General features: G+C 41.5%; 1 protein-coding gene across 1 annotated transcript in view; it reads left to right on the forward strand.

Annotated features, from left to right (window-relative positions):
- Positions 1–17,356, forward strand: part of LOC114661316 (proton-coupled amino acid transporter 1-like) — an 84,261-nt gene that overhangs the window by 8,172 nt on the left and 58,733 nt on the right. The window contains exon 2 of the mRNA XM_051934301.1: positions 16,250–16,392. Coding sequence (XP_051790261.1) covers positions 16,250–16,392 — 143 coding nt within the window. The remainder of the gene's footprint in view (positions 1–16,249; positions 16,393–17,356) is intronic.

Genomic DNA, 17,356 nt, shown 5'->3' on the forward strand with positions numbered 1-17,356 from the left:
ACACACACACACGTACCTACACACAAACACGTACGTACGTACACACACACACGTACGTACGTACATACACACACGCATGTACACACATACACGTACGTACGTACGTACCCACACGTACGTACACACACACACACGTACGTACACACACACACACATACGTACACACACATATAAACACGTACACACACACGTAAGTACGTAAGTACACACACTCGTACGTACGTAAACACACACACACACACGTACGTACGTACGTACACACACGTACGTACACACACACACACGTACGTATACACACACACGTGCGTACACACACGTACACACACACGTACGTTCGTACACACACACACACACGTACGTACGTACGTACGTACACACACACACGTACGTACACACACATGTACGTATGTACGTACATACACACACGTACGTACACTCACACGTACGTATGTATGTACACACACACACAAACGTACGTACGCACACATATACACACGTACACACACACGTACGTAAATACGTACACACACACGTACGAACGTACACACACACTCACATGCGTACGTACACACACACACGTACGTACACACACACGTACGTACACACACACACGTACGTACACACACACATGTACACATACACACACGTACGTACGTACGTAAACACACACATACGTACGTACGTACACACACACGTACGTACACACACGTACACACACACGTACGTACATACACACACACACGTACGTATGTACACACACACACACGTACATACACACACGTACACACACACGTACATACGTACGTACACACACACACACGTAAGTACACACATACACGTACGTACGTACGTACGTACACACACACACGTACGTACACACACATGTACGTACGTACGTACGTACACACACACGTACTTACGTACGTACACACACACAGGTATTTACACACACATATACACACGTACACACACACGTACGTACGTACACACACACATACGTACGTACGTACACACACGTATACACACACACACGTACGTACGTACACACACACATATACGTACGTACACACACACACGTACGTACATACACGTACACACATGTACGTACACACAAACAAACGTACGTACACACACACACACGTATGTACACACACACACGTACGTACGTACGTACGTACGTACACACACACACGTACGTACGTACGTACGTACACACACACACGTACGTACACACACATATACACACGTACACACACACGTACGTACGTAAGTACACACACACGTACGTACGTAAACACACATACACGTACGTACATACGTACACACACACGTACCTACACACACATGTACGTACGTACATACACACACACGTACGTACACACACACACACGTACGTACGTACACACACACACACGTAAGTACACACACACACACGTACATATGTACGTACGTACAAACACACGTACGTACGTACAAACACACACACGTACGTACGTACGTGCGTACACACACACACGTACGTACACATACACATACGTACGTATATACGTACACACACACACGTACGTACACAAACATATACACACGTACACACACATGTACGTACGTACGTACACACACACAAGTACGTACACACACACACGTACACATACACACACGTACGTACACACACACATACGTACGTACATACACACACACGTACGTACACACACGTACACACACACACATGTACGTACGTACACACACACACACGCACGTATTTACACACACGTACGTACACACACACACGTACGTACCCACACACACGTACGTACGTACGTACGTACACACACACATGTATGTAAACACACATATACACACGTACACACACACGTACGTACATACGTACACACATGTACGTACGTACACACACACACACGTACGTACGTTCGTACACACACACACGTACGTACACACACACACGTATGTACACACACAAACGTACGGACGTACGTGCGTACACACACACACACGTACGTACGTACGTACACACACACACGTACGTACACACACATATACACACGTACACACACACGTACGTACGTACGTACACACACACGTACGTACGTAAACACACATACACGTACGTACGTACGTACACACACACACGTACCTACACACACATGTACGTACGTACGTACACACACACGTACATACACACACACACACGTACGTACGTACACACACACACATGTACGTACACACGTACGTACGTACACACACACGTACGTACACACATACACGTACGTACGTACATACGCACACACACACACGTACGTACACACACATACGTACACACACACACGTACACACACACGTACGTACGTATATACGTACACACACACAAGTACGTACACACACACACACGTACACATACACACACGTACGTACACACACACATACGTACGTACATACACACACACGTACGTACACACACGTACACACACACACATGTACGTACGTACACACACACACACGCACGTACGTACGTACACACACGTACGTACACACACACACGTACGTACCCACACACACGTACGTACGTACGTACATACACACACACATGTATGTACACACACATATACACACGTACACACACACGTACGTACATACGTACACACATGTACGTACGTACACTCACACACACACGTATGTACGTTCGTACACACACACACACGTACGTACACACAAACAAGCGTACGTATGTACATACGTACACACACGTACGTACACACACACATACGTCCGTAAACACACACAAGTACATACGTACGTACGTACACACACACACACGTACGTACACACACATATACACACGTACACACACACGTACGTATGTACGTACACACACACGTACGTACGTACACACACACACGTACGTACACATACACGTACGTATGTATATACGTACACACACACACGTACGTACACACAGATATACACACGTACACACACACGTACGTACGTACACACACACAAGTACGTACACACACACACACGTACACATACACACACTTACGTACACACACACATACGTACGTACATACACACACACGTACGTACACTCACGTATACACACACACATGTACGTACGTACACACACACACACGCACGTACGTACGTACACACACGTACGTACACACACACACGTACGTACGTACGTACGTACACACACACACGTATGTACACACACATATACACACGTAAACACACACGTACGTACATACGTACACACATGTACGTATGTACACACACACACACGTACGTACGTTCGTACACACACACACACGTACGTACACACACGTACGTACGTACACACACACACGTACGTACACACACATACATGTACGTACGTACACACACATTTACGTACGTACGTACGTACACACACACACGTACGTACACACACACACACACGTACACATAAACATACGTACGTACGTACGTACACACACACATACGTACGTACACACACACGTACGTACACACACGTACACACACACGTACGTACGTACACACACACACGTACGTACGTACACACACACACACACGTACGTACACACACGTACACACACACGTACGTACTTACGTACACACACGTACGTACACACACACACACGTACGTACACACACACAAGTACGTACGTACGTACGTACACACACACACACGTACGTACACACACATATACACACGTACACACACGTACGTACGTACGTACACACACACATGTACGTACGTACACACACACACGTACGTACGTACGTACACACACACACGTACGTACACACACATATACACACGTACACACACACGTACGTACGTACGTACACACACACATGTACGTACACACACACACACGTACACATACACACACGTACGTACACACGCACATACGTACGTACGTACACACACACGTACGTACACACACGTACGCACACACACATGTACGAACGTACACACACACACACGTACGTACACACACATATACACACGTACACACACACGTACGTACACACACAAGTACGTACACACACAAACACGTACACATACACACACGTATGTACACACACACATACGTACGTACGTACACACACACGTACGTACAAACACGTACACACACACACGTACGTACGTACACACACACACACGTACGTACATACGTACACACACACATGTACGTACACACACATATACACACGTACACACACACATACATACACACACACGTACGTATGTAAACACACATACACGTACGTACGTACACACACGTACCTACACACACACGTACGTACACACACACACACGTACGTACGTACGTACACATACACACACACGTACGTACACACACACACACGTACGTACGTACGTACACATACACACACACGTACACACACACGTACGTACACACACAGACGTACACACACACACATATACACACGTACAAACACATGTACACGTACACACACACACGTACATACGTACGTACACACACACACGTACGTACGTTCGTACACACACACACGTACGTACGTACACTCATACACACACACACACACTTTCGTACGTACGTACACACACACACGTACGTACACACACACACAAGTACATACGTACGTACACATACACACACACGTACACACACACGTACGTACACACACACACGTACACATACACACATATACACACGTACAAACACATGTACACGTACACACACACATGTACATACGTACGTACACACACACACACACGTACGTACGTACACTCATACACACACACACACACACTTTCGTACGTACGTACACACACACACGTACGTACACACACACACGTACACACACACATATACACACTTACACACACACGTACACGTATATACAAACACACGTACGTACGTACGTACACACACACACGAACGTATGTACGTACACACAGACACGTACGTACGTACACGCATACACACACACACACGTACGTACGTACGTACACACACACACGTACGTACGTATGTACACACACACGTACGTACGTACGTACACACGTACACTTACACACACACGTACACACGTACACGTACACACACACGTACATACACACACGTACGTACACACACATACGTACGTACACACACATATACACACTTACACACACACACACGTACGTACGTACACACATACACACACACACACACATGTACGTACGTACTCACACACACACGTACGTACACACACACACGTACGTACGTACGTACACACACACACGTACACACACCCGCACGTACACACACGTACGTACGTACGTACACACACACACATATACACACGTACACGTACACACACACACACGTACGTACGTACACACACAGACACGTACGTACGTACGCACACACACACGTACGTACACACACACACACACACACACGTACACGTACACACACACGTACACACGTACACGTACACACACACGTTCGTACACACACACACACGTACGTACACACACATATACACACGTACACACACGTACACACACGTATGTACACACGTACACACACAAGTACGTACGTACGTACACACACACACGTACGTACACACACACACACGTACTTATGTACGTACACACACACACATTCGTACGTACACACGTACATGTACACGTACACACACGTACACACGTACACGTACACACACACACGTACGTACACACATATACACACGTACACACACGTACACACACACATACGTACACACATACACACACACACGTACATACATACGTACACATACACGTACGTACGTACACACACACACACGTAAATACGTACGTACACACACACACGTACGAACACACACACACACGTACGTACGTACACACACACACGTACACACACGTACATACACATACACATGTACACACACACGTACGTACACACACATATACACACGTACACACACACACGTACACATACACACACACGTACATATGTACGTACACACACACACGTATGTACGTACGCACACACACGTACGTACACACACATACATGTACGTACGTACGTACACACACACACGAACCTACGTAAGTACACACACACATACGTACATACACACATACACACACACGTATGTACGTACGTACGTACACACACACACGTACGTACGTACGTACACACACGTACGTACACACGTACACGTACACACACATGTAAATACACAAACGTACGTACACACACATACGTACGTACACACACATATCCACATGTACACACACACACGTACGTACGTACACACATACACACACACACGTACGTACACACACACACACACACGTACGTACACACACACGTACACACACACGTATGTACACACACACACGTACACACACACATATACACACGTACATGTATACACACACACGTACGTACGTACACACACACGTATGTACGTACGTACACACACACGATCTTACATACGTACACACACACACGTATGTAGGTACACAAATACACACACACACACACGTTCGTACATACATTCACACACACACGTACGTACGTACATACAAACACACGTACACACATACACGTACACACACGTACATACACACACACGTAGGTACACACACATACGTACGTACACACACATATACACATGTACACACACACACATACGTACGTACACACATACACACACACACACATGTACGTACGTACGTACGTACACACACACACGTATGTACGTACACACGTACACGTACACACACACGTACACACGTACAAGAACACACACACGTACGTACACACACACGTATGTACACACACACGTACGTACACATACACATGTACACACACACGTACGTACACACACATATACACACGTACACACACACGTACGTACGTACGTACACACTAACACGTACGTACGTACGCACACACACACTTACGAACGTACGCACACACACATGTACGAACACACACACACACGTACGTACATACGTACTCACACACACGTACTTACACACACACACGTACACACACACGTACGTACACATGCACACGTACACACACACGTACGTACACACACATATATACACACGTACACAGACACACACGTACACATACACATACACACACACGTACGTACGTACGTACACACACACACGTACGTACGTACGCACACACACACACGTACGTACACACACACACACATACATACGTACGTACACACACACGTACACACACACATATACACACGTTCACACACACGTACACGTATACACACACACACGTACGTACGTACACACACACACGAACGTACGTACGTACACACACACACGTACGTACGTACACACATACACACACACACACACGTACGTACGTACATACACACACACACGTACGTACACACAAACACGTACGTACACACACACACACCAACGTACGTACGTACACAAAGACGTACACACACACGTACGTACACATACACACGTACGTACACACACATATATACACACGTAGACACACACACACGTACACATACACACGCACGTACGTACGTACGTACGTACGTACGTACACATACACACACGTACACACACACGTACGTACACACACACACGTACACACACACACATATACACACGTACAAACACATGTACACGTACACACACACACGTACATACGTACGTACACACACACACACGTACATACGTACGTACACACACACACGTACGTACGTTCGTACACACACACAAGTACGTACGTACACTCATACACACACACACACACTTTCGTACGTACGTACACACACACACATACGTACACACATACGTACGTACACACACACACGTACACACACACATATACACACGTACACACACACGTACACGTATATACACACACACGTACGTACGTACGTACACACACACACGAACGTACGTACGTACACACATACACACACACACACAAGTACGTACGTACGTACACACACGTACGTACGTACACACGTACACGTACACACACACGTACACATGTACACGTACACACACACGTACATACACACACGTACGTACACACACATACGTACGTACACACACATTTACACACTTACACACACACACACATGTACGTACGTACTCACACACACACGTACGTACACACACACACGTACGTTCGTACGTACACACACACACGTACACACACCCGTACGTACACACACGTACGTACGTACGTACGTACACACACACACATATACACACGTACACGTACACACACACACACACACACACATGTACGTACGTACACACGTACACACACGTACACACGTACACGTACACACACACGTACGTACACACACACGTATGTATACACACACACGTACGTACGTACGTACACACATACGTACGTACGTACGTACACACACACACATACGTACGTACACACGTACACACAAACATACACATGTACACGTACACACACACGTACGTACACACACACACGAACACGTACAGGAGACAAGACTGGAACAAAGTAAGATAGTTTAAAAAAGTGTAACTACTAACTGTTGCAAGGATAAAATCATGCATAAGAGAAGTTTCAAGTTCATTCATTGTTTTGCTGAATATTTGCTTTATTTCTGAAAATCCTTTAATTTTTTTCTCCTTTGTTATTATTAAAATGTAATATACAGCTATTTTTTGAGCCTTCTGCTCTTCTGACCCTTTGTGGTCAGGTGAGTGGCTGTCTACTTAAATTGGCTTCTAAAGACCACAAAAACAAAACACCTGTTTGCTTAAAGAATGAGAAGAAATCACCAAAACTATTGCACAAAGATGTAAAATAATCTTCCAAAACCATCAACAAAGGAAAATGTAAACATGTAAATATCCAGCATATGCACATGACCAGGCATACACACAGTACATGTATTCTAAAGCACTATTTACTGAACATGTAGAAGTTGCTTTGAATTGATGAGTTTTATTTTTTTATAATACTTGTTTTTTTTAGAATTTCCTAGTTTGCCAATTTTTTTGTACTTTTGGTATATGGCAAATTTTAATTCTTTTATTTTTCACTTTTAGTTTTCATTTTGACTTAAAAACATTTTCATGTGTTATTTGTATTGTATTCAGATGTAATGTTGACTACTACAGGTTCCTGCATTTTACTGACTTATTGTATAGTGCTTCAAGCTTGTTACTACCATGTGACAACCATTAATTTTGACGCTTTACATCACCATAGGGAAGGCTTAAAGGTCAGTGTTGTGTATTTCCAGATTCTGGATACAAAACAAAGATGGCTGCTGTAATTAGTTACTGTTGTTTATCAGTTTAGAGTTTTGCACTTCAACATTAATTTTTGTGGTACATATGATATATTTCTTGACTTTGGGAAAGACCATGATTCTTGTCTTGTCCATCTCCTGATCCAATAACACCATTTTTCTCTACCATATTTCTATCCAAGGCAGAACAGTACTCCTATGATGTACAAATGTGTAGTGCTATGAAAATTGTTTTGCCCTTGCCTGATTTCCCTCTTATTAATGCACATTTTTGACACAATGTTTTTAGATATTCGACCAGAATCTAATATTAGCTAAAGGCCACTTGAGGGAACAAATTAAATGTTTTTAACATGTATAATGGACAAATGTATTTAACACCAACTAATACGATATGAAAAGGGAGTTGCTTCCTATTTAAAACGGTCCAGTTAGAGGGAAAATCAAAGTCAGCCGATTGATTCTAGTGCCAACCCAAAGTACAAATAGTCCTGTTCAGTATTGACTTGCCGTCAGAGTCTAGTTGCCAGTACAAAGATTTACCAAGCACATAATGCCATGATCAAATAAAATTCCTGAAGAAATAAGAAAAACATCGATCAGTTAGGAAAATGCTACAGAGCCACTTCTAAGGCCCAGCAACTACATTGAACCATATTAAGAGTCGTAATCTGCAAATGGAAAACACTTGCAACAGTAGTAAATCTTCCCAGCAGTGTATGGACTGCCAAAATTACTTTAAGGGCAACATATAATCATCCAGGAAATCAGAAAAGAAAATAATAAATCAATAAATCTTAAATAACTGCAGGATTTTCTTACCTCAGCAAAGGTCATTGGTAATGAGTTAAAAAACAGAATGTTAGATCGTGTAGCATACCTGAAACCACCTATAGCAAAGAAGACAATTAATGTTCATCTCTTACTTGCCAATACTGGATCTGGATAATTCCCAAGCCTTTTGGGAGAATGTTCTTCCTCTTCTTCTTTCAGCTGATACCATTAGGGATTTCCACAGCGGATTATCTTTTTCCATATCTTTCTGTCCTCTACATCTTGTTCTGTTACACCCGTCATTTCTCACCACATCCATAAACCTTCTCTTAGGCCTTCCTCCTTTCCTCTTGCCTGGCAGCTCTATCCTTAGCATCCTTCTCCCAATATACCAAGCATCTCTCCTCTAAACACGTCTAAACCAACGCAATCTCGCCTCTCTGACTTTGTCTCCAAAACGTCCAAACCGAGCTGACCCACTAATGTACTCCTTTCTAATCATGTCCATCCTTGTCACATTAATTAAACATTATGCAGTCCACAACCATCTAAAAAGTTGCTGACGGTTGGGTTAAAGCAAATTCAGCATTCCACAGTAAAAATATAATGTCAGCCAAACATGGTGTTAATAGTGATGGTGTGGTGAAGTTTTTTTGAGTTAGGACCTGGAAGACTTGTCTTAACTAATGAAACCATGAATTCTGCTGTGTATTGCAAAATTCTTAAGGAAAATATCCATCCATGAGCTGAAGCTGAGGCATAGTTGGGCCACTCAGTTACATATGATAGCATATTTGTATGGAGTCATCTTGCAGTATACCTTGAAGGTTAGGATATGAGGTCTTGAAATCGCAGTGAAGTACAGAAAACTATCATTTTTTTTCCAACTAATACACAATTCAAATATTTAAATTGTTTGGATCTTAGGTTTCTAACAAAGCTGGGAGTTTGGGTATTTGCTTCAATTTTTATTGAAATTTTCCCTAAGTATGCAAGAACTCCCATTCACACGAAGTTGCAACCTCACTGTATATTTAAAATATTTCAAATCTGATATTTAAAGTTTTTTAATATGAAATGAAACTCTAAGAACAGATGAATGTTGGACGTGGCCATGAATGAAGTACCATTTAGAAAGGAAAAAAATCCAATGGATTGTGCATGAATATGCTATCAAACCATTATGTACAGTGGTGTGAAAAACTATTTGCCCCCTTCCTGATTTCTTATTCTTTTGCATGTTTGTCACACAAAATGTTTCTGATCATCAAACACATTTAACCATTAGTCAAATATAACACAAGTAAACACAAAATGCAGTTTTTAAATGATGGTTTTTATTATTTAGGGAGAAAAAAAATCCAAACCTACATGGCCCTGTGTGAAAAAGTAATTGCCCCCTTGTTAAAAAATAACCTAACTGTGGTGTATCACACCTGAGTTCAATTTCCATAGCCACCCCCAGGCCTGATTACTGCCACACCTGTTTCAATCAAGAAATCACTTAAATAGGAGCTGCCTGACACAGAGAAGTAGACCAAAAGCACCTCAAAAGCTAGACATCATGCCAAGATCCAAAGAAATTCAGGAACAAATGAGAACAGAAGTAATTGAGATCTATCAGTCTGGTAAAGGTTATAAAGCCATTTCTAAAGCTTTGGGACTCCAGCGAACCACAGTGAGAGCCATTATCCACAAATGGCAAAAACATGGAACAGTGGTGAACCTTCCCAGGAGTGGCCGGCCGACCAAAATTACCCCAAGAGCGCAGAGACGACTCATCCGAGAGGTCACAAAAGACCCCAGGACAACGTCTAAAGAACTGCAGGCCTCACTTGCCTCAATTAAGGTCAGTGTTCACGACTCCACCATAAGAAAGAGACTGGGCAAAAACAGCCTGCATGGCAGATTTCCAAGACGCAAACCACTGTTAAGCAAAAAGAACATTAGGGCTCGTCTCAATTTTGCTAAGAAACATCTCAATGATTGCCAAGACTTTTGGGAAAATACCTTGTGGACTGATGAGTCAAAAGTTGAACTTTTTGGAAGGCAAATGTCCCGTTACATCTGGCGTAAAAGGAACACAGCATTTCAGAAAAAGAACATCATACCAACAGTAAAATATGGTGGTGGTAGTGTGATGGTCTGGGGTTGTTTTGCTGCTTCAGGACCTGGAAGGCTTGCTGTGATAGATGGAACCATGAATTCTACTGTCTACCAAAAAATCCTGAAGGAGAATGTCCGGCCATCTGTTCGTCAACTCAAGCTGAAGCGATCTTGGGTGCTGCAACAGGACAATGACCCAAAACACACCAGCAAATCCACCTCTGAATGGCTGAAGAAAAACAAAATGAAGACTTTGGAGTGGCCTAGTCAAAGTCCTGACCTGAATCCAATTGAGATGCTATGGCATGACCTTAAAAAGGCGGTTCATGCTAGAAAACCCTCAAATAAAGCTGAATTACAACAATTTTGCAAAGATGAGTGGGCCAAAATTCCTCCAGAGCGCTGTAAAAGACTCATTGCAAGTTATCACAAACGCTTGATTGCAGTTATTGCTGCTAAGGGTGGCCCAACCAGTTATTAGGTTCAGGGGGCAAGTACTTTTTCACACAGGGCCATGTAGGTTTGGATTTTTTTTTCTCCCTAAATAATAAAAACCACCATTTACAAACTGCATTTTGTGTTTACTTGTGTTATATTTGACTAATGGTTAAATGTGTTTGATGATCAGAAACATTTTGTGTGACAAACATGCAAAAGAATAAGAAATCAGGAAGGGGGCAAATAGTTTTTCACACCACTGTATGTATGGGATTAAAGAAGTGTGAATTTGTGTATACAGTAATCCCTCACCTATCGCGGGGGTTACGTTCCAGAGCCCCCCGCGATAGGTGAAAATCCGCGAAGTAGCGACCTATATTTATTTTATTATTTATACATATTTTAAGGCTTTATAAACCCTTCCCACACTCTTATAAACCTTCCTCACTCTCTTGTTAACCTTTCCCACGCTCTTATAAACACTTCCTATGCTCTTAAACACTTTCTACATTCTTAAACACCTCAGACCAACACTGCACACTGCACGCAGCGATCAGACGTCAATGTGTCTGCACTCGCTTTGTGAAGTGGGGCAGCTGAACTCACGCTGAGCAGAAATGGACTTTGTGCTGCTTCTGCCAAAATGCCTGCTTGTCGCTCTGCGCGTTCGGAAGGAGGAGGAGGAAGGGGGGGGGGGGGGGTGTGAGGGCTGAACACACGTTCGCTCAAACCCCCCTCCCCGGAGGCCCACGCTCCTGCGAGCCACTTTGCATTGTCAAGGGGGTGGGGAGCTGAATGAACGCTAAGGAGAAGTGGGCTTTGTGCTGCTTGTCGCTCTGCCTGTCAATAATTTAAAAGCCTGCACATCACCAATTTTCCTGTCTCACTGTCTTGTCTTGCTTGAAGTTAAAATGTTTTATAATAGTGAGATGTTACTCATATCCTTAGCCCGACATCCACATATCATATGTGTTAACAAAGTGTGTTTTATAAGTTTACATGTGTTTAAAGCATGTGGGATGGGTACTTTAAGGCTTAAACTATAAAAATGTTTATTTATATGGTCTTTCTATATGGCGGATTTTCTCCTGTTGCTGATGGGTCTGGAACATAACTTCCGTGATAGGCGGGCAATCACTTGTATTTAAAAACCCGCAAAGTCGTGAATCCGCGAAAAGTGAACCGCGAAGTAGCGAGGGATTACTGTATCTGATTCGGTATGTACACCAGCATTTCAAAATAGCTGTACTCAAATGATGAAACCTTTAATTTTATTCCTAAATGGTACCCCATTCATAGCTAAGCCTCCATTATTACCTCCAGCTTCAATAAAGTATAATTTTAAGATGTGTGTTAGCATCTTCATGTACTACAAGCAATGAAAGCTGACTATTTTTTCTTGCATTTTCATACATTTTTTTGGTCTGTTGGGTGTAGGAAATGTTGTAAGTGAGCCACCTGCCACCGCTGTGCTCTTCACTCAAGCTTGCTCTATCTACAGTGTGCTTTCTCAAAAAGAATTTTTTGAATAGAATTTTATTATTATTGTAAAAATTCTATTCAAAAACAACATTTGTAGTACAGCTATTTGGTCAGTTAAGGTTAGCAACAAAAACACACGTGCTGATGAAATAATGAAATTGTAAACACAGTGCCCATTGGCATTATCCACTGTGCATCTAGGATTAATATTAACATGAATAAGAGCACATTATTCTCAGTCAGTGCCCTTGCACCTAAGTTTGCAATCCATTAGTTTTCTGATGCCTTCTCACAATAGTTGAAATATCTTGAATGTACAAATCCAAAAATTATAAATATCTATTTACAATCTGACAATTGTAAACCTGTTTGGAAGTGTTATGTCAAATATTAATAAACAATCATCTCTTCACCTTGTATTCGCTGGGTGAATTTATACATTCAAAATATACAACTGCAATTGTTGGACAGCAGCAAGGAGAAAGCCCTCTCAAAAACAATGTATGTCTACAAAGGGTTTTCAAAATGTCATCTAAATATTATGTTATATGGGGATAAAATTTGTGATATGATGATGTAAAATTGGACCTTTTTTTGCCTAAATTTTGCACAACATACCTTTCATCATTTTTAGTTACAGAATCGTGTCTTGGGGCTGCTTTTCTGCAGCAGCACCGGAGTGTCTTGACAGGATTAATGGAAAGATACTTTTCTGTATTGTGCAACACTGGGCAACACTGGGCAATAATCTAAACCTTATTATAAGAAAACTGAAACTGGAGAATGTGATGGTGTTCTACCAGAGCAATGATCTGACTCACACTGCCCAAGCTGTATTGTATTTAACTAAAATTTAGAAAATTGGAATTTTAGAGTTGTCCAGTAAGAGTCCTGAACCTTTTCATTTGGGGGAGAAAAAAATCAGTGTTACGACCTTGACACTACTGTTCATTACTATTCCACAACTATCTTGAGACAGCTTCAGTTGTTCAGTTAGAGTAAATTTGCAAGTTAATGGATATGCATGCATTCCCAAACCTGCTTCTCTCATTTAAAGTTGTGGCAGACTGGAGTCTGTCCTGCCAGCAGTGAAAATGTTAGTGTAGACTTTCGCCAATTTATCAACCTTGTTCAAAAATTGAACAGATCTCTTCATGTTTCTAGCATCCTGGCCACGATGTGAAACAGAGATCCTACACCTCATTACCTGCATTAATTTTCAATCCTGAGGTGGGTGTCTTATTGATGTATTAATCACATCAAAATCCTACAGGGTGTATGGTACAAACCAGCCCTGGATAGAGTGCCAGTCCAGTGCATAGTCCACTTACGCATACAGCCAATCCTTATACTCTGCTGCTGCTTTGCAGTAAGGAGACTATGGAAGATTGTGGGTTCGCTTCCCTGTTCCTCCCTGTTTGGATAGCGCTTTGAGTACTGAGAAAAGCGCTATATAAATGTATGAATTATTATTATTATTATTATACTCGTGCAGAGAACATTTGGTATTTCAGTTAGCATTATCTGCATATCCTTGGGAACATGGGAAGAAAATCCATACAGACCCATGAGAATGTACAAAGTCCACACATAAAGTGATAGTGTGATGAATTCAGTCCTAGGAAGAAACATTTAATCCATTTTGAAAAGCAATAAATGGAATCTGTATAAAGTATCTGTGCTAAATTAGTACTATTTAATTGCTTAAAATATGGTACATGCCTTAGATTTTTGAGAAAATTGACTGCAATTTAACTTAAAAGACTAATTATTGAATATAGTAAAGTTAAATCTAGGCTAATTTGTATAATAGGAGATGAAATAAATTATAGGGTTTTTAGTATTTTTTTATTAAGCAATGCAATCCTTTGAAACAATGTGTGCATGTGCAATAAACATAATGAAAATTGCAAGAGAAATTCAAGTGTGGTGGAGGGAGGAAAAAGCAATAGTTAAAATAATCCCAAGTGAAGACGAAATATTGGACGTTTGTATTTTGAGTAAAGTAAATAATGGAGGTTCAAAGATAAAGTGTTATAATTTTGTCTGACTTGTGCATATCTTGATTGTCAAAGTCACAATCAATAAGATAAATGATCTTCTTGAAGAGATCTGTGTTTATGTACAGTATACAAATTACTACTTTGGTTTATTAATTGTCCTTTTTTTTGTCAAAATAGATTTTTTCAGACCTTAGTTCACTTGTTAAAGGGAAATATTGGCACTGGTCTTCTAGGGCTTCCTCTGGCTGTGAAGAATGCAGGAATAGTGGTAAGAAATGCATGGTGTTTTTCCTTTTGATCCTTCTGTTTTAAACAGTAATTAATACAAGTGGTTCCTATACTTTAGCTTATGAATCTTTGTTTTATTTATTGCCTTTTGTCAAATAATTTAGAAAATGTATTTTGCATGTTCTTTGTTGCACTTGATTTCTGATTTATAGTCGGTAATATAATTAAAAAATGGTAAATGCTATAAAACTATTGATCAACAGTGAGAGTAGCATGGTTGCACAGCTTTTACTTCTGCTGCTTCAATGATCCGGGAGAATGGGTTCAAAATCTGGCCTAGCCATAGTCTGTGTGGAGTTTGTGCATTATTTCTTTTCTTGGATGGGTTCATTATTAAATATTAAGGTTATTCTTCCACCTTCCAAAGACATGCAAATTAGGTTAACTGGCAAGTGATGTGGTGTGATGGATATTCTGTCCAGGCTTGGTTCCTGTTTTGTGGCCAATGCTGTCATGATAGGCTTTTTAAACACCACCCTGAGCAGCCAGCGTTGTTTTGTGGTTAAGATGTTAAAAAGTTGTCATTTCTATAGGAGCAGAATTTTTGCGTATTAACCTTTGCATACCTGTAAAATGGTATTGGAGCCATCTGAGTTACATAAGATGTAATATTGTATGTCTTACTCCTCTGTAATGTAAGTTTTATAATGAAACCTTGAAATCAATAAGATAATTACAAAAACAGAGTTTGCCTCACTAGTTTTTGCATCAGTAGTATTAATTATATATGAAATGGTAATTTGTTTCTGTACTGATATAGTGCCTTGAGTTGTTGTTCATTATACAGTAGAATGGTGCTATGCGAAATAAGGTGTGTTTGTTTACATGACTGTGCTTTTTGATAGACTGGCACCCTTTTCAATTTTGGTTCCTTCTTTCTTCTTGAAGCTGATAATGTTGGCTTCCTATTGCTTTTGACCCTGAATTAAAACTCAGAAAATTTA

The sequence above is a fragment of the Erpetoichthys calabaricus genome, chromosome 11, assembly GCF_900747795.2.
Source record: "Erpetoichthys calabaricus chromosome 11, fErpCal1.3, whole genome shotgun sequence".
Lineage (NCBI taxonomy): Eukaryota > Metazoa > Chordata > Cladistia > Polypteriformes > Polypteridae > Erpetoichthys > Erpetoichthys calabaricus.